This window comes from Solea senegalensis, linkage group LG8 (assembly GCF_019176455.1).
Source record: "Solea senegalensis isolate Sse05_10M linkage group LG8, IFAPA_SoseM_1, whole genome shotgun sequence".
In the NCBI taxonomy this organism is placed as follows: Eukaryota; Metazoa; Chordata; class Actinopteri; order Pleuronectiformes; family Soleidae; genus Solea; species Solea senegalensis.
In genome coordinates this window covers 11,889,241-11,909,678 of record NC_058028.1, presented here as the reverse complement: position 1 = coordinate 11,909,678, position 20,438 = coordinate 11,889,241, and the positions used below count along the sequence as shown (strand labels likewise).

Genomic DNA, 20,438 nt, shown 5'->3' with positions numbered 1-20,438 from the left:
TCTTAAATCAACATAAATGAGTTAATTGATCCTAATTCGTGACTTTTGTGTTATATTTTTTGTGAAAATGAGTGGTACACTCCACAGTGTATCTGGGGCAGCTGGGGGCGCGCGCGCGCAGCCTGAAAAATGTTGCGCGTTCTAGGGAAGGGAAAAAAAAAATCTCGCTCAGTCTGCGGAGTCTGCGCAGTTCCGTTCTCGTCACTCCGAACTTTCGGGAGAACCGCGGAGGGAGGCTGGAGAGACCAACGCCATTTTCCCTGGTAATTATTTTCTACATATCCCGAAATACACCGCACATCGCGATTAATTCGCGAAAACGAAACTGCACATAAGACGCATTGGCGTTGAATCGCGCGTGAGGCTACGATGCGAAAAAAAAAGCGTAGCGCCGGAGCTAGCAGACATTTCCTCCTTTTTGTCGGCCACCGCGGTCTCGTGGGTGTTCCTTGCGCATAGTTACGGACCGCAATATAACACACGAGTCCGTCTCAAATCCGCGAATTATCACGCGTGTAAACTCGGAAATCCGTCATTCGTCGCATGTCGGTGTTGGAACGCAGCCGCGGCAGCTCGAACCAGCGAAGCCGAAACTGAGATGGCGGAGTCGGTGCAGCCGCAGCAGCAGAGGCAGGCACGAGCTCAACAAAGGCATCAACTAGTGGCCGCTGATTGGCTGAGCCGAACCACGTGACTGGAACCAACGCAACAGAGAAGGAAATCACTTTACAGTGGGAAGTTCTGATGTGATCTCAAAACGAATACGAACCATTTTCAAAATCCATTTTGATTCAATGTTATATAACTATTCATCTTATTTAATTGGCAACATTAACATAGACGTTAATTGATCAAATAATGCTACTCAAGTAATAATGATTTTTTAATGTTTTATAATTATTAATAAATTAATATTTTAACTGCTTGACTATTCATTTGTTACAAACTGAGTATTTTAAATGTACGCATGTGTATTTATAGATTATTAACTTGTTATGTATCTTAATAGTTCGACTTTTATCTACACAATTTATCACTAGCTTATGTTTAAATATGTATATACAGACAGACACAAACCACAAATCCATTGCCACATGGGTGGTGTTCTTCACAAGGACATTTTTTTTCCCCTCGTTATTGTAAAACATCAGCCAGCAGGGGGCAGTGTGTACACTCTGACTCAAGAAAAACAAGAGGTTCTTATTATTAGTAAGTGAGGTGTCGTGAAAACTACTCCAGTCCTTGTGAACATACATGCGATTTATTTACAGATTCTCAATCAGCAGATATTGATCTTTTAACACTTAGAGATCAATCAAATTAAAGACCAGTTCTTATTATGCAACTGCTGATTATGCAAGGTTTGAAGTTTTGATGTTGCGTGGGACTGTGTTGTCCAGTTAAAATGGTATTGGATGATTTTTGAGCAAATCACCTTTTTGTTATTGAGCAGCTATACAGTTGGTTTGTTATTTAACTTTTCTTGCCTTTTCCTCGATTCTCTGTTACCTGTCAGGTGTCTTCAGTCCTGAGTGGCAGGTGGATCAGATCCAGGCGGCCCTTGAGGAAGAGGAGTTGATGAGGAGGAGGAGCCATGTCGGCCCCGTGGGATGATGATGATGAAGTGTTGAAGGCGGGAGGTATGAAAGGAGTGTTGAGATCCAAACCGAGGTTCTCCCTCACCGAGGTCAAGCTGCTGCTGGATGCGGTAAAGAAGAACAGATACATCATCCTCAGTGAGTAGGGGGGGACCTTGATTGTTCGGTTTTTAAGTTTTTGTAATAACTAAAACAAGCTTTCTGATTTTTTTTTTCCAGCTTTTTAAATGTTTTTTTGTTTCACTGCTCATTTTGACAAATAAATCATTAAAACTGAATCATTTTGAACTGGTCAGGAAGTAAATGAAGGTAACTCTCTCATCAGAACCAAAGCTCTCTGTTTTGACTGTCTATATTAAAATGCAGCCCCAGAGCTTTTAAAGTAAAACTAAAGCGGAGCAGGCAGTGTATTTATAGCCCAAGTCCATGCTATTTTAAGAATGTATTTGCCAATTAATCTTGCCATTAGACAGCATTCTCCTTAAGAAAACGGATGTTTGTGTCAGTTTTAACTCACTCACTTTAAGAAAGGGTGCACTTCCCCTTTAATCGGTGTAGGAAAAACCCTGCTTAAGATTCCCGATGTCCCGTTGGCAGCCATGTTTTCAGTAAATAAGTGCCTGTCTGTCTCGTGTGGATTTTAAGGTGCATAGGGTTTGAACAGATGATGAACTTCCTGACTGGCATCATAAACTTCGATGTCATTGTTTTCTCCTGCAGAGAAGTTTAACCAGGGCGTGTCAGCTGAAGCCAAGAAACAGACATGGGCTGAAATCACGGCTCAGATCAATGGACTGGGCGAGAATCACAGAGAGGTTTGTTGCTCTGATCACTTCTGGAAATCCAATATTTATTGCTTTTCACAAGCATCGGTGTTTTGCAGAATTAGCCATTTGTTCATATTACTCCAGTGGTGTCTCATGACACGTCAGATTTATTCAGCAATGTTTGGAATCTCAAATGTTACTGTCATAGGGTCATAGGGTTACACAGGTAACATGACATGTGATGCATGTCCCATGGTAATGACGACAAATTCAGCACCAGCACATTGTTAATTGTGTCAAGATTGATATTTTGTCCTTCATATCAGATTAATCAGTTATTAACTTTATTTTGAAAGAGGGAGGAATATAAACGACCAAAATGCTAAAACCTAAACCTTCACAGATCTATGATAAAATATAATATGGGAGTCATTTACAAATGTATATATGACTGATTAGTTTACTTATAAGATGGAAAATGGTTATCATAAAATGATGGGCCTCGTATGCTTAGAATGTGAAATGATTATTTTGAGTATTTACTGTATGTATTAGTAGAAATATGTAATTTAGTACAGCTCAAAGGTGTTGAAAAAACTGATATGGACATTGAAATGCTTGAAAACGACTTGAATTTGACTTTAGAAAAAAGTGTTGGAATTAAATTTTTCCATTTAGTGGTGGATCCATAAGTAGGAAACCATGGTGCTAGAGAGACGTGCTGTAGCAGGACGCTTCATGGCAACGATGTACTGTGGATCAGCATATTGGAGGACTTCTTACTGAGATTGTGTCCTCTCACAGGTGCGTCAGATCATGAAGAAATGGGCGGACCTCAAATGTGACGGGAAGAGGCGCATTGTTGCCCTGCGGGGCCCCAACGGCAGCACGCTGAGGAAGAAGAAGCTGGGTCCTGTGGAGAAGATGGTGCACAAAATACTGGTGATGAGTCCAACAGGAGGTGGGCACAAGCAGAGAGAGTGAGACACTGGCTTTGAATCCGAAATTAATCTAAGCTAATGGATAATTAATGCTCATCTAAGAAGTTCTACACCAGAAATATGATTGCCACTTTATCTCATCATTCCATAGCCTTGTCGAAACGTGAAACTAAAGTTTGTGCATAGCGCTGACCATGATTAGCACTATGGCAGACTCACTCAATCACTCATCTTAAAGGCAGGGTACACCCTGGACAGGTCGCCCACAGTTTAGAGTGTCCAATTTTTCTAATCCCCAAATCTGCATGTTTTGGACTGTGGGAGGAAACCGGAGAACCCAGACCACATGCAAATTCCATGTCCAACCCGGGTCTTCTTGCTGCAAAGACGAGAGTCGGGAAAGCAGAAAACACATGAACCAAACTGTCATTGCTTCTCTTTAGCCATTTACAGACAGACAGACTCTTAAAAACTCTTTAAATCTGGCTTCAGACTGTGTCCAGACTGTGCTGTTGACATATGGTGAAAGCAGTGGGAAGTTGTCTGGGTCCGACACGTTTACAACAGCAGGAGAATGACTGGATGAGGAGAATCGCCTCAGTGGAGCCGCAGGAGGCAGGACACTCACACACTGTGAATTATCCAGAGCTTTCTCTGATGTGTTCTTACATGAGCTCACTAACATAATCCAGATATTTGACCAGTGAGCTAGTAGAAGAATTTCCAGAAAGTGTTAGGTTCGACTCATGCAGACATTTGCCTTCTTCTAGACAATGTCCAGACTTGAGTGAAGGTCTGAAAGCAGTTTTTAACTAAACTAATTGTCGATTGTTCTTTCTCAGATGGCAACAGTGACCAGGAGTTTGGTGACGACGATGACGTTCCAAAGCTTTTCTCCAAAAGCCCCAACTCCAGCGCTCCCCCTTACTCCTATCTCGGCATGACAGACAGCTCGCACTCGTTTCCTGGAGGAGTGGCATTCGATATTTCTCCTCTCTCCTCACCTGAGAAAGACCTCAGTGGTAAGTAGGGCTGAAAAAAGAGTGATCAGAAGCAGAAAGTTCAATTTCAGACTTCTACACTCTGTAAACGCTGTATAAGGTGATCGGTCAAAAGTTTACGTGATGTGATATGTTGGTGTCTTGCAGGAGATCCTTATCATTCCTCCTCTGAGTTTGACATGGACATGGGAGACGATGGAGGTAAGAACATACTTTCAGCCTGTCGGGTTGCAAGGGAGATTCTAACTGTCTGAGATTAGAGGGAAATTTTGGGATTTTGAAGTGTGGTTGTACGAGGTACTTGTACAAAGTCAGTGTGTTGCATACAGCTGACTGCACTTCTTTGTGCTGAGAGGCAGGGATGGGCAGGTGATAGCTCAGTTTCCTTCTTCAAAAAGACCATTTTAAAGTGTTAACAAAGCAGCAATATGAATAAATGGCACAAAATTAAGTTCTAAGCATCTAGCTCAACCAGTTCAGGATGCACTGTGTCAGTTTCATGTCACCGTGTCATTGGCTTAAATATTTTTTTGCCGCAGCCCTGTTTTCACTGAAACTGTTCAAAAATCCTGAACTATCCCTTTTTAAGTTCATTTAATTTATATGAAAGTTATGCTTTCAGTAAGAAACAGTGACCTGTGCCTGTTCTGTAGCCTCCTATCGAAGCTGTGAAACTAAACAGTCATATCTGTCCGTCATTGACAGAACGCACCATGGACTTTGACGAAAATGACGACTCCTTGTTCTCCTCCCTCCCTTCTTCTCTTCCTCCGCCCTCCGCCGCCCCCCCGGACCTGCTGCCTAATAATCCTCTGCTGAGGGTCAAACCAGTCCACACCTACTCCCGAAACAGCAGCCAGAACAACAACCACGTCCAGAACCTCAACTCCACCAGACCTACGCCTGGACCCTCCTCTTCCTCCGACGCCGCTGCCTCCACCTCCTCCGTTGTGCCCCCTGCATCGAATTCAGACGCCGCTTTGCCCTCTGCTGGGCCTCCTCTGTCGCACTCTCCCACAAGTTCCAACGCGACAGCCTCCTCCCTCCCTCCTCCACCTCCTGCCTCATCTTCTACCGCTGCAGCCAGTGACACTACCTCTGACCCTGCTCCCTCCCCCTCCACATTACCACCTCCTGCTTCCTCTACTGCTGTAACCTCCTCCTCCTCTTCCTCTTCCTCTTCCTTTGTGACCATCGCTCCCTCATTATCTGTCCTCTTGTCCAACCCTCAGCAACCACCTTCATTAACCTCCTCTACCCTCCCATCCAGTCAGCCTGCCACCTCAATGTCCGACCCTCTCCCTGCCGGAGCGTCCTCCCACAGGTCCCAGGACCACGTGGCCCAAATGGCGTTTCAGAGCGTGCAGCAGCAGCGGGCGAGCCGGATGCTGCTGACGTCGGTGTCTCAGTCCCTGGAGGTGCTGGCCCAGTCTGTGCAGCTGCTGGTGGAGAGCCAGCACGAGTTTGTGCAGGAGTCCCTGCTGCTGCAGAGGGAGACGGTGGACATTCTGCGGGATTTCTCCAACACGGCGCTCACCATGCTGCGGGACAAGTCCAACAGCGGGCAACACCCTCTTCCTCCGCGCTTCTAAAGAACAGACAACAAGACAAGAATGAGGAAGCCGTGTGGTGAATATTGTTTCTTCGCGTGTGTTGTCTATTGATTTTGTCACAGTGTTCAAGTTTTTTTTTTAAAGTAAAGACGACACGTCAAACACACGATGATGCAAAGGTTTGACCTGTAATACCGATTCAGAATTTCCAAGTCCGCATGGAGTGAATGTCATCATCTGCCCACTTTGATGATGATACATATGAACCTATGTGGTCATCCTTGTACAGCCCTGAAAACTGTGGCCACATGGATCGTACACGCCGACTATACATGCTTGGACTACAAGATAGGTCCTGACCTTCAGTTTTTAATGCAGCCTCGGGCATATGGTATAAGCATTGGCTCTCTGTGGACATAGAAAGTATGGAGAGGCTTCAGGATTTTTCCCCTGACCACTTCCTGGACCAGAATACCTGTCTAATTACTGTTTTTACTATGGTCAAATAAATGTAATTTGTTCCCTTACTATAATAGGTTAGTGAATATGCCTTTAGGGAGTCCACCACAGAAGCATCTGTATGGACTGGATGAAGAAGATGTCTAGAGTGGTGGGGGGAGATTACGGTGGTCTGATACTTTCAGGAGTTTTTGTGATATGTTTCGTGAATTCTTGCAACATGCGCCGAAACTTTCCAGCCAACATGGAGTCACATGAGCTCTGTTTTCACCAGGAAAATAAACTTCATCGCTGGTATCTTCTGATGAGCAAAGAGGGCATGATGCAGGCCAAGCTGTGCTCACAGCACCTTTTGTTGGACAGCTTCACAGTCTCTGATGCACTTCTAGGCTCTATATTTTGGACTCCAATGGGTTTTTAAGGATTAATCGTTTCAATAATTAATAACTAGTTGACTATGAAAATAGTCATTAGTTGCAACCCTAATGTGTATCCTTATTATTTATCCGTTTTGTTCTGACAAAAATGCTGATGTAATGACTAAGGAAAATGAAACCTGTATCCATCAGGTTCTCTGTAGAAACTGCTGATTGTTCTGTCTGGAGCCTGTCCCACCACATGAGAATGGGAAGACACCAGATTTGTCTTTGACTGAAGCTGCTGTGTCACCGGAGCTAACACAAATCCTTATGTAAACAGCAGCGATACAGGGTTTTGGAACGCAGCATTATACAAAGATGGACTAAGATAAAACCCACTGTGGGTCTTGTTTGTTGTCTGCTCTATAATCTGATTAAAGTTTATACTGTTTATTTTCAAACTTTTGCTGTTACTATGTCTCCTGGGGGGTATTCCATCAACGTAGCTAAGAATTGCCAGACTTAGGTGTAAGCTTGACGCTTGACTAAGCTCCACCTCCCTATCTAGCTCCAAGCCGTTCCATCAAAAAAGTTATGATTTATCGAGAATCATTTTCGCAAATCAAGCAATTCAATGGAGACGAGGACCCCTATTACAGTAAGTGAATGCAGATGACAGCAAATCAATCATCTATCTCCTATCAATCGGAGGCTCTAACCCTTGTTACATCAAAAGAATGATGATCTCTTTAAATTTCCTTTTATTATATTTTTTTGCTATTTAGTTTAATTTTGTATTTATTTGTGTCTTATTTTTTATTATATTTTATTTTGGTGTTAATAATGTTCTTTAATGTACTTAATATTATATAATATATAATTATTAGTATAAATAATTTCTTGAATACATTTTATTATATAGTTTATGTTTATCATATTATTTTATCGTTCCATGACAGTTGTGTGTCTCTGTTTCTGTCTATTGGCCATTCTTTGATCATAGATGGTGCTAAGCTTCACTTTTAGCCTGCTACAGACCAGGTTTGCCCGGCAGCGTAAGTTACCATGGTTACTTGGCTGGCATTCACATTAGCCACCTTGGTGGAACAGGGTTGAGGCTCAGATTGATGGAACGGAAACCTGAGCCACAGTTGTGGCTTAGCCATGGTTGAGGTTAGCCAGAGTCATAGTTTCCATGGTTACTGAGTTGGGGCTAATCTCAGCCTCTTTGATGGAACCGAACTCTCACTCATATTAGCCAGACTTGGCCATTTAAGCTTGGCTTTGCCTTTAGCCTGCTTGATGGAATACCCCCCTGCATGTATACAAGGAAAAATGATGGTGCTGACAAACATTTGTCTTGCACTGTTTGCACTTTCATACCAGCAATGCTGGCACTGTTCCTGTTGGGGCTTTAGTTCTGTTTGGAACCAGAGAATCACAGTTAAGTAAAACAGAACCAAAGTTCCACCACCCGACATTATCAGTGGCAGAGGTTCCTCAATGCAACGTGGTGGATCGTGGTGCTGCTCTCCAGTTTCTATGGGAATTCGGGGGAGCAAACGTTCCGTCTGTTCCAGGTATTTCACCAGTATGTTGTCTTTTCCTCTCTCTCATGCACAGCTTACGTTGACACGCCTACTGAAGATGTAATGGTTTGCAAGGGAAACACCAGGTATTTTTTCTTTCCCGCAAGGAGCCAGTGTTTCGGGTTCTAAGCACCGGCCAGTTCAAAAATGTGTTTAAGGAACTGGAAATCATGCCAGAGCCATGTCGATCTGAAAGGGTAAAAAGATGTCGCTGCAGTGGTTTCTTTTCTGGAGAAGTTTGTTGAGACACTGTTTGGATTCAAAACAATATTTCCCGCCTCTACAATAGTGTTTCTACACAGAAAAATATTACATTACTCTAAAAAACATTTCTGTCTTTGTCGATGATGATTAGAGTAAGTTCAGTTTGATGCTGTGTGATGTTTGAATGATCCAACCACAGGCTGTGTCATGAAACCTTCTGGTTAAAGTGATCTATATATACATTTACATATATACTATACATATTTTTTTATTTCGATATTGTTTCTGTGGAAAAGAAAACGGTTCTATTACAGAGTGGATCGAAGCCAGTGTTTGTGAAAAAGGTAAAGCTGTACCTGATGTGATCCAAACCTGAAGAATAAAGATTCTATTTAAAGATTACATTGATGGAGATTTTGTACATTTCGTAGAAATTACAGTAGTGAGTTTAAATCTTTCTTCTTTTTTTGCTGTTGCTCAATCCGTTAAGGGCTGGACTTGTTTCAAAGTTTGATAAAGACCGTAGACAAGAAATGATACCTAAGGAAAGCAGCTTTAGAGGATGTGGACGACAGAAGTTTGCTGTGTCTCAGGTAGGACTGAGGTTTTAATGACTGAGATTTGACACGAGGATAAAGCTACTTAGTGTGTTTTCAAAATACTGTAGCCCAATTTATGATTATTTTGTGTGAAAAACACAGACCTCAGTTCAAGCGTTTTATTTTGTGACAGCCGTTTTTGAGGTTCTTTGTGCATATTTACCGCAGTAACACAAACTTACCAAATGTGGCAGCAGCAGACCAGCATGTTAAAAGACGAACTTCATATTTCTTGTAGAAAAAGGCCGTCGGTCTGCAAGATAAAGTGGCAAACATAGTTTTAAGACCACACTTAAAAAAACAGAGCTGTCCTTCAAGTGCAGCTAAACAGTAATAATTGTTCTGTTCTTATCTCCTCTATGCCATAGTCTCTCTAAAGAGAAAAAATATACTTAATTTGTCCACTTGGGGGCAGTGGAGCTGCATATGAACTCAATTTACTAATAACACATGTCAGTTAATGGCTAACATTGGACCACAGCTGCCCGTTTACAGCCTCAGGCAGACACTGAACAAATTTGGGGACAGAGGTTGGACGAGGTGTAGAGTTGTGTGCAGGAGACGGGACACAAGTGTCTTAGCCAAACATTACACCATGAAAACATGGCTGCGAGTGGGGACACCAGGAAAAACACATTTCGGACATCGACACCAGCTTACAGTGTGTACTGCATCGTTTTCACAAAACACAAATGTTTGTTACATTCAAATCATTGTCTATACTGAGTAAACATAATGCTGATTAAGCCAATCAGCTCCACATCGCAACCCGCAAAAAGGCTGTGTAAGGAGAGTAAAAATATAAATAATAAATGTGCGGGCACAGTTGAAAATGAACTAAGCACTACAACTTGTTTTTCATAATTAAACAAATTATAAGATGTGGATTATAAAATAGTCTTATCAAGCCAAAACTACTTTTCCCACAGCTGGGTTGAAACACCTGTGTTTTTGTTTTGTTTTTGTTTGCAGTGTTAATGGAAATTTGTGTTGAAAATGTGCGAATAAAAATGAAGATCATCATCGCTGTGTGGCTTTTATTAACGGGTAAGGGCGGGTGCAGTATTGCTTTAGGCATAATGGCGGTTAACGGGCCGTTCCATTACGGAGCTTGATGGGTAGGCAGTGGTGGCTCCAGAGATTTTCTGTTGCAGGTGCTAAGGGGGTGCTGAAACAGAAGGTGCTTTGAATTTTGGGGCGTTTCATTATCGGACCACCCTTGATATACACAGGCCTACACGCCTGCATTAACTATACTCGTTCCGCGACTATAAGCATATGCAAAAGTATTCAACACAAGGGCTATAGATACAACATACATAAGCCTGCCAATGTAAACCTCCGGAAATAATATTTCACACAATTCTGTCACAGTTGAGCCCTGAATACAACATAGCAGCAAAAAGCAGCAACAGAAGGCAACAGACACTGTGCACACTTATAATGCTATAAGTGTGCACAGTAAAGCCTATAATGCTCAGATGACATGAAATCACACAACATGGAAAAGAATATTCAAACATGACATTAAAATATAAATATATTATATAAAAAATCACAGACATTTCTTGGGGGAGCTATGGCTATTATAGGGGGACCTACAGCACCACCTCGCTCCTCCATGCCGGTAGGTCCTTCATTTTTAATCAAACTGAAGCAAGCTTCTGGCAGACGGTTTAAAATGTGCCATCGTCTCTTGTGCATTGCTGCATGGTCACAAAAGTTATGGGTGTTCTTACAACAAAAATGGTTGTCTCTGTGTACTTACGTTGTCATTCTCATAGGCCTCTCAGCTTGGGGCCTCAGGCAATTGCTTGCTTGCTAACCTTGTTTCAAAAGCCCTGAGGTTATGAAAACATCCTCTGAGAAGAAGCTCTTCTTCAGGGTAGTCTGAAACCTACAGCAACTTGCTAAAGGGAAGTGAGAGGGTGGGGCTAGCTTGTCAGCATGCTTACCAAAGTAAAAAAGAAAATGTTTTTTCTTTTTAGTAAAAGCTAGCAAAAGTAGAAAAGGTAGTGATAAAATAAAAATAAGAGCTAACATGAGTGCTAGTGTCCAGATAAAGATGTAGGCATGTGAAGAAAGTTTGGTACACAACTCTGCTAAGCTAATGCTAAAACTGGCTATGTAGCAATACTGAAAACACACATTTTAAATGAAATATTAAAAAATGATGATCAACCCTGTCATATCAATTGATGCCTTTTAAATGGAACTCATAAAGTTGGGTTTACAACGTGGGGTGTGTTGAACTAACATACTTGTCATTTAAAGGGTAAAGTTGTGCGAACACTGTTCTTGGGCAACAGCAACTTGGATGCCAGCACACTTCTCATTTTTTTATTGTCAGTCAGTGTGTATAATTTTAGTCAGACTAAGACAGTCATTTTCTTAATGTCATATAAACACATTAGTACAACTAACATTGAGCTGGTCTTAGTCGGAATTACATACCTGGATAACGTGATCCATAGTCCGATTACTCCGGCATGTTTATGCGTAGTCGGACTGGAGTTGGACTTGGCGTTCTGTGCATGCACCAAAATGTCCTTCTCCTTCTCGCCTTCTACATCCGGGTGGAGACGGCGTATAAACTGCAGTACTGTTGCCATAAATCATACGCCGGCGGCGTCTTTCTTTGGACAACACAGCAACCACAAGAGCAGGTACGAAACATACAGAACCACAGCACGATCCAGTTCACCGGTCGCTTTTCTGTGATGTAAAGAAATGGATTCAATACACTAGCGTACAGCGCCACCTACGGAGGCAGAGGCAGACATACACAGGCAATACACATTACTAAACACAAGGCCATGCATGGGGTATTTCTGTTACAGAAGTAGCACAATGTTTGTCAATATAAAAATAACAACAAATCAGTATTTCCAAGAAAAATACCTTTTTATTTCTTTATAAATCCACATAATTGTATCTATGAAAGCATAAAATCCCCAGTTCACAGGTTGTTGTGTTTCTCCTTATTCTTGTCTTTGTTCCTTTATATTCAAAGTAAATCATGGGTATCAAACCATTGATGACTGTAACGTGTGTGTCACATACAAACACAGACACTGTCAAACAGCAAAGAGGGAGAGAGGGGATGGGGCAGCACAAGTCCTGCTGGCCATATTTTACAACCGCTTAATACATTTAACAATCGAGTGCCAGCATGTAGCAGGAGGGTCACTTACGGTGAAGTTCGCCAGTGTTTTGTACGTGTACATTTGCTTTCCAGCGTCAAACAAGGATATCAGAATTCACAATTTTCACCTCCAAATCATACTTGTGTGCTTTATGACTGGCTGCGAGCAAATCCTTGCAGGAGTTCCTCAAGGATCCATTCTCGGGACAGCAAGATTTTTTTTGATACTCCAACACAGAGAAAACCAGTCCACTGTGGATGCAAACACACTGATTATTTCAACATTATCTAGGCCATCTGCAGCCGTAAGAGTTAGACTGGAAATACTGGAGAGTATACTATTCATTTTTTCAATGAGAAAATGAGATAGAAAGAGTGAGAGAGAAAGAGTGAACGAAGGGGAAGAGAAGTGGAATGAAAACATACAATTAAAGTGCCAGAAGTTCACCGTTTAATTTGACAGTTTGTTATTACTGATGCTTTGAGACATGACGCTGACAGTGTGCTCATAATTTCAATCCAAGGCCCAACATGGGTTTTCTCTTCACCTGCTAAGAGATAACAGAGAGGTGTGCTTTTGGGAAGTCTCTATATTCTCCCGATATTGCAATAATGCTGTCATAATACTGCAGTAATCCTTTGGCATATGACTGTATGCTGTTGGAAAGAGAAGAGCAGTGCCACCAACCAGTGCAAAAAGAACAACACCCACGAAGAACTTCCCAAATCCATAGTGATCCATTCAGTTCATTCCCACAGCAGCATTTTGTGTCCGCTTGTGTCACCTTTTTGAGATCACCACATACTTCCTTCAGCAAAGAGGTTACAGACCGCGTTCCTCAGGTCCAAGGTTTGGAGTCCCAGAAACGTACCAAACACAGACAGGGTTCTCAACACAAAGCTTGACCTCTATCCGACGTGTCTGATCCTGGCGGTGTGGAGACTGATGCACGTCTTACAGGTCAGCTCACAAGTCACACAGGTCAGCTGTCTACCATCCTCTGGCTGTTACCGGGTTTTCACATCACATCACATCACATCACATCCCCTCTGGTTCCAGCGTGAGGTGGCATCAAAGGGCAGAGCATGTCATGAGCGAGTGCACGACACAAGATGTGACCGTACCTCCCGTCTGGACACCTTTAGGATATAGGAGACAGAATGACACAGACTCTTTTAGGGATTGATTGATGAAAGTAGCATTGACTTTGCTAGGTGCGCTCCCTGCATGCCGGCAGCACTGGGGACACACACCCTGAGTGAAAACAGTGGGTAGATTTTCTCTGTTGACTTTGTTGCACACGAGTGAATGGTTTACAAAATGTAGTTTTCCTGTTGAAAAGCCAAATACTTTCACTGCAGATTTAAGCTGATGAAGATTGAATTAACTGGGCTGTTGAGCCCCTGCATTTTCCAAATATGGTTACTACTTCAAAACACTAAACTGGAGGCTTTAAACTGGAGTTCACAAACCACCAGTGTGACATCACGCTGGCTTGCATGAGCCAGAAATGACAGGAGGAAAAGTGATGAGGAGAGACAGATGGCAAAGGGTTAGAGGAGGGGAACGCAGCATGAAAAGGCAAAGCAAGGGAGAAGGAGATACAAGAAAATGAAACCAAAAACACATGACTCATGAGGAGAGGAAAAGGATCGGTGGCGAGGACAAAGGGAAGGAGAAAAAGAATGTCAGAGAAAGAAGGATGGAAAGAAAAGAAAACAGAGGTGAGTGAAAGGCGTTAAAAGGACAAATGGAAAGTGATTAAGGAAGAAGAAGGAGGAGAAGAAAGGAGGATGGTTGCATAATGACAAACAGCACTTACGTAAGGGAGAGATTGTAATTTGCATACTGTGGAGGATCAGGTCTTTATATAATGAACCAATAAAGAAGAATAATGTTGTTTACTAAGGCAGAGCGATATTTACTGAGCACTTAAAGGCAGACACACTCCACACTGCCACCAAATGGCTCTCCTACCATCTCCATTCCTCCTCCTCAGCTTCCCCTTCTACTTCCTACGTGGTTTGTTTGTCCCTCCCTTCTCTGTTTCGCTGGAGATGCACACACTCATCTATGTTTGTTTACCTGTGTTTGTTTCTGTTTCTGGCACAAACGCTGACCATGACATGACCACTGGTCCTCATGGAGACCAGAACCTGGTCCTAATGGAGCAGAACTTAATTTCTGATGAATTGGTTAAGTTTAGGGCTACAATTTGAAATACTGTTATGGTTTGGGTTAGACATTAACTGGTTATAGTTGAGGTTCGGGATGATGCTTTGTTTAGGCTGTCCAAATAAATCAATACAGTGTCCTAAGAAGAATAGCTGCGTAAACCTGTGTGTGTGTGTGTGTGTGTGTGTGTGTGTTCTCTCACCTCTTCTCCCTCCACTGCTGTGAAGCTGAATGTAAGAAAATCTGGAAAATACACAGAAAATACAAAGAATTAAGGCTCAGACAGAGATAAATAGATAATAACAATTGAATTTCCTTTGTGCTATGTTTACTGTCACTTCAAAGGAATAATCCTTTAGAAAATCTTCAGAGAGGTGATTCTACACATACAGGTTTAAAGTCAGACAGAAAAATAACTTTTTTTTTTAATATTTATGAAAACCTTCTCCTCCATTCTTACATTGGACGATTAATACTGTGTTAGTAAAAGATAGTGAGCACCTTACTGCACCAACAACCAGCCTCAGACACCGAGGCACACGCTCATGGCTGTCATTTTATCTCACTATTATGCAGCCTTTACATCACAAAGCTGTGTTTGAATTACCAAGCTTTGGTGTGGGAGAGACTACAAACATCAGTTTCTTGTCAGAACAGGCGGTTGAATTGTGAGATAAAGCAGCGACATAGTACACAGGTGTTCCCCTCGGTTCTGTTCTAGGTCTCCTCCTCTTCATCATCTATCTTCCTCCTCTTCATCGGTCATATCCTCCACAAGTTTAATATCAATTTCCATTGCTATGTAGATGACACCCAGCTCTACCTGTCCACCAAACTCTCTGGTTGTCTTCATGAAATGAAATTAAATGCTGCTTCTCTCACAACGTTCTCAAAATCAGTATCAAAATCCAAACTTGACAGTATTTCTATTTCGTTTGACAGTTCCTCAGGTTCCCCCTCCCCTCAGGTGGTCAGGGGAACTCTGCCACCCGAATCATCACCACTAATCACATCACTCCTGTCCTTCAACAACTTCTCTGGCTTCCGGTCAAATACTGCATCAATTTTCAAATTCTGCTCCGTACCTTCAAGGCCATCCATAATCTCATTCCCCCTCATACCTCTCTGAACTCCTGCACACTAACACACCGATCCACACTCTCAGGTCCTCTTCCTCTAACCACTTCCATGAACCATCTGCCTGTCTGTTTACCATCACGTCCAAAGCCTTCAGCCGCTCTGACCTCACCTCTGGAACTCCACCCTCCACCAGATCCATCCACAACGCGGACTCTCTTTCCACGTCTGTTACAAACTACTGTATATAATGATTTTATGCATTATTCATTTGTTTTTTTATTACTTTTTGTCGACCATTGTGTCTGTAAGGTGACCTTGAGCTTTTTCAAAGGTGCCAAAAATAAAAATGATGATTACTATTAGGTTAGTAAAAATGTGTTGAAATAACTGATATAAGAATTATAATTGACATCACTGATGAACAAATCTCAGGTTTGGATGCAAGGACTCATTCTATAATGAACCAAGAGACCAAAAGCCATTTAATTCATGACAGTGTTAAACATTAAATCCACACAAACAAACAATAAAGAAAGTATGGATGTAAAGATAAATCAACGACAATACGAATTTTCTCGATCACGTGCCACTGTAAATCTGGGATTCACTTTTCTATTTGGAGACTTCTTCACAATCCCCTCTCCTTCGCTCCGTCACCTCCCCCTTATTCCCGAGTCTTCAGTTTCTCTCCATCTCTTTATCCTTCTATCTTTTCTTGTCAATAACTGTGACTTGGGGCCAGGTGACTCATCTGTACTCCTCTCTCTCTCTGTATTTGCCTGGCTCTTTCTCTCTGTTGGCTTTTCTTCTTTTTTGCTGCCTCACTAACTAAATATAAGTCCATAATCCTCTCTTCTCTCTCTCTCCTTTTGTTTTCTCCTTCATAAACCCATAGCCCATCTGTCTGTCGTCCGTTCTTCTGAGTCTCTCCTCCTGCTTCCTGTCCGTGAATGCCCCACTGTTTTTCAGATGAGATTAAAAGGACTTTTTTTTTTATGAAGCTAGCGGCAATTTGATGCTGCAAATTAGATTCACAGGCCTCTGTGTAAAAACTGATACAGAGAATGGAGTCGAGATTTCACCGACTCACATCGTTTATTTTGACACAGCAGCAGTGGGTGATTGAGTGAAACATTAAACCTTAGAGTAAAGATATATTACCTTTTTTATCCGTTTTCATATATGTATATATAGATATGTATTATAAACTTTGAAAGTGAGTATATGCTTTCCTGGATGATCTCACCCAAGGTCAATTTAACCTTAGTTTAAACAAAAAAGGTGAGACAAATAGGAGTATACAAGACATTTAATCCTAAAGGGATAGTTCAGGTTTTTTTTTTTCTGAATCTGAATAAAGGACTTTAAACACCTAAGTTACAAACATTCTACTGATGGAGAGTGATGTAAAATCATTGATTTTCTTCATGGACGTTGGTGTGAGGGAAACAAAATTCAATTTCCAGGTGGAGGAGTCTGCCTAACATCAAGATAAGGTGGCATAGATTGAATTAGTCCAGCTTTTGTCCCCGATGACAGCATACCTGCCTGACATAGCACGTCAACAACAACCTTTCTCCATGATCATACATTTTAGCTGCTGGAGTAATTGCTTTATAACTGTCCCATATGTCTCTGTTTAGGTGTGAGCTGTTAGCTGTTGTTGTCTTAAAGGCTTTGAGATGAGTCACCCTTGCAGTTCCCTGGACATACACGGCGTATATTGATTTATTACTTGACATAATTTGGATACATAAAGTGATTTACCCTCATAAAACAATTGGAAATGACAATCTCTGGTGTATATGTCCAGGGTCGTGCAGCAGCAGCAGCAGCAGCAGCAGCAGCAGACTGTGAACCTTCCAGGGGTGAATGCATGTGTGTGTGTGTGTGTGTGTGTGTGTGTGAATTCATGAATGTGAATTATGGTGTCCTACTTTCCCCGGATACATGAGGGTGAAAATAAAAACACATGAAGCACGCTGCCACTGCTGGGCGTGAACACCAGGTGTCACTGTGGCTCTGCGCCAGGGCCGCTCCCTGCCGGACGCCGACAGGGGTCGTGGTCGCTCGTCCCGCTGCTCAGTGCCAGGCTGGGATAATAAAAGCACACGGGAGGACCTAATAAAATCTATTTTTCTGTCAGTGTATGATAGCTAACCCTTTGCAAACTGAAGTGTGTCTGTGTTGCTTGGTAAATTGCTCACTTTCACACAGCAAAGCACATATGGAAAACTCAAAGCTCAATACGAATGAAGGATTTCAAACACCGAAGCCTCCGAATAACAGTTGAAGTGAAGTGTCTTGTAGAAGCAGCAGTGGATCAACAACTCATGTGTACTGTGATGAAAAGAAAACACTGATTTTGTCTGTTTACAGAACTTCAGGTTTCTCTTGGAAAAGGCTGAATAAAAAATATAAAAAGTATCATCCATCCATCTTCCAGCACTCATCAAGAGGTTCACTGGGTGCTTGTGTCAATCCCAGCTGACATAGGGTGAAAGATGGAGTACACCCTGGACAGGTTTCCAGTCCATCACAGGGACACAGAGAGACAAACAACCGTCTCTCACCTACAGCCAATTTAGAGTGTCCAATTTGCATGCTTTTGGACTGGCACCAGCTCCCCCCGCGACCCTCATGTGGAGGATAAAGCAGGAGAAGATAGATGGAGGAAGTTTAAAGAGACATAGTTATCCTGAGAACGGGTGGCAGGTACAGTATATATGATGATGTGATATGACACTCATCACAAAGTGAGACCAGGTTTAGATCAAACGTTGCAGCATCCTGGCGTGTTTTAACACGGTGACACCACATAATGTTTTCCATGACCTAACCAGACATTTGTGTGCTCGAACTTAACCACATTCATAACCAGGACATAGTTTTGTCATCACCCTCACCCTCTTTCCTCATTCACATAAGTGCCACAAGCAGTTCATACAAATGTGTGTGTAGTAGCCATAAATGAATAATTAAGTCATTTTCACTCATAAATGTCAGCTCCTGTGAAGCATGTGATCCTGTGAGACTGTTGATGTTTCACTCCTTGAATGATATTACATTTCTCTGGAAGATATCTACTTATTTCTTATCACTTATATAACAAATCTATCTTATAAATTGATTTTACTTTATAAAATAAACAAAGAGAATGAGAGTGAAGGATAAAATGAACTGAAAGCAGACAAATGTTTGTGTGTGTGTGTGTGATGATGGAGTTGTAGGAGCAGTGAGTCATTTGGAACAACACACACCAGCTCAGTCCATTTGGACGGAAGAGGAAGCAGAGAGCTGGTGCTGTGTGTGTGTGTGTGTGTGTGTGTGTGTGTGTGTGCGCGTGTGTGCGTGTGTGAGTGAGAGCATACAGCGTGACAAACTGTGTGTTTGTAGATGGAGGTGTATTATTATAGGGCCCATAGTGGGATGGAATGATGAGGAGATAAAAAGAGGGTAAACATCGTGGAGGCATGGAGGCACAGTAGCATGTGGATGGTACAGAGGAATGAAAATAAGAAAATGACCAACAAGACAGGAGAGGAAACACAGGAGGGGATGAGATGAAAGAAAAGGAGGAGAAGGACAAAGCAGAGGTGAGGAGAGAGAGCCCGTTTTTAAATTATGATACTGAAAAAAAGACTGTGGGAGAAAAAGAAAATGAAAGAAGACGATAGGAATAGAAGAATAAAGTGATAAAGACTTGGACGATGTTATGACTTGTGTTTACTGTAAGACACTAAATCTTGGAAAGGGACAAATTTCTATTTGGGAAACAACAAACAATTGGACATCCACTGTTGTGAGACAAGTCCTATTTTCTGCACCATGTCTTTACCACCATGTTGTTCCAAATATACCTCAATAAATTTTTCTGTTTCTATATTTATATTTTAATACAGTAAGGGCTGTCGGACTCAAATGCATTCACTCATCTTCTACCGCTTCATCCTCCACATGAGGGTCAATCCCAGCTGACATTAGGTGAAAGGCTGGGGTCACCCTGGACAGGTCACCAGTCCATCACAGGGACACATAGAGAAAAACAAATGGCAAATGGTGCATTTATGTAGTGCTTGTCTAGTCTTCATGACCTCTCAAAGCTGCTTTACACTCCAGTTTTTATCATTTTCTATCACTCATCTTTCACACGCTGCCGACACAGCCGTCAGGAGCAACGCGGGGTTAAGTGTCTTGCCCAAGGACACAGCGGCATGTAGACTATTGGAGCTGGGAATGGAACCCACAACCTGTTGAAAGACCAATCGTTCTACTGAGCTACCGTCACCCCCTTCCACTCTCACAGCTATGGTCAATAAAGAGTGTCCAATTTCAGACTCAGATTAGGTTTTATATGAGGTTTGAAGAATATGCTCACTCATTTATCCACTTTTAGTTCTCACCTGCACCAAAGTCCATACAGAAAACCACACATTTTATCCTCTATCAGGAAGTCTGAAATATTCCATTCAGAAACAAAGAAGGAAGCAGCACATTAACAACTCACATGTTAACCATGAACTAACCCATTTCTCTATATGGACTTTGCTGAAGGAGATGAGCAGGTGATATAGTAATAGAAAGTTAAATAAAGTAGCAAACATTTGATTATGCTATCGTAGACATAAAATGGTATAGATCTAAATTATACTTTGCATCATTGGAAAAATTCCAGAGTTACAAAAACACCTGTACATAGTTTCCTTTTGTACAAACTCAAATAAATGTTATTTAAAATATCTCAAATAATAATATTTCAAATTGAACATGCAATATCTGGCGTTCATGCACAACTACAGTGTTGTTTTTTTTTACATAAAACTTTTTGTTTTCCTTCATATTAAATAGATTAAATAGAAATAAGACCTATTTTATCATGCAGTTCATTGCAAACAACTGCCAGATATTTCAAGTTATTTTGGAAAAATGGGCAAAAGCAATTACACACAGGACATTTTCTGGCCCTT

At 41.8% G+C, this 20,438-nt stretch overlaps 2 protein-coding genes across 6 annotated transcripts in view; one reads left to right on the top strand and one right to left on the bottom strand.

Moving 5' to 3' along the window:
• The first annotated feature begins 168 nt into the window (after nt 1-168).
• zgc:113149 (uncharacterized protein LOC541363 homolog) lies at nt 169-7,139 on the top strand. Of its 2 annotated transcripts, none has more exons than XM_044032029.1 (7): nt 169-263; nt 1,517-1,736; nt 2,319-2,413; nt 3,170-3,326; nt 4,149-4,328; nt 4,455-4,508; nt 5,139-7,139. In XM_044032029.1, exons 2-7 carry the CDS (start codon nt 1,595-1,597, stop codon nt 5,897-5,899), a joined length of 1,389 nt encoding a protein of 462 aa, XP_043887964.1. In that variant the 5' UTR covers nt 169-263; nt 1,517-1,594; the 3' UTR covers nt 5,900-7,139. The 2 variants fall into 2 exon arrangements, with proteins under 2 accessions (XP_043887964.1, XP_043887963.1); XM_044032028.1 differs by having other exon boundaries at nt 171-263; nt 5,013-7,139.
• A 4,816-nt stretch (nt 7,140-11,955) lies between these two features.
• si:cabz01090165.1 (uncharacterized protein LOC100333421 homolog) overlaps nt 11,956-20,438 on the bottom strand; it is a 219,372-nt gene continuing 210,889 nt past the window's right edge. For all 4 annotated transcript variants that reach the window (XM_044032537.1, XM_044032541.1, XM_044032538.1 and 1 more), the window contains 2 exons: nt 14,594-14,634; nt 11,956-13,355 (listed from right to left, as the gene is read on the bottom strand). The gene's annotated coding sequence lies outside the window, so the exon portion shown is untranslated. The remainder of the gene's footprint in view (nt 13,356-14,593; nt 14,635-20,438) is intronic.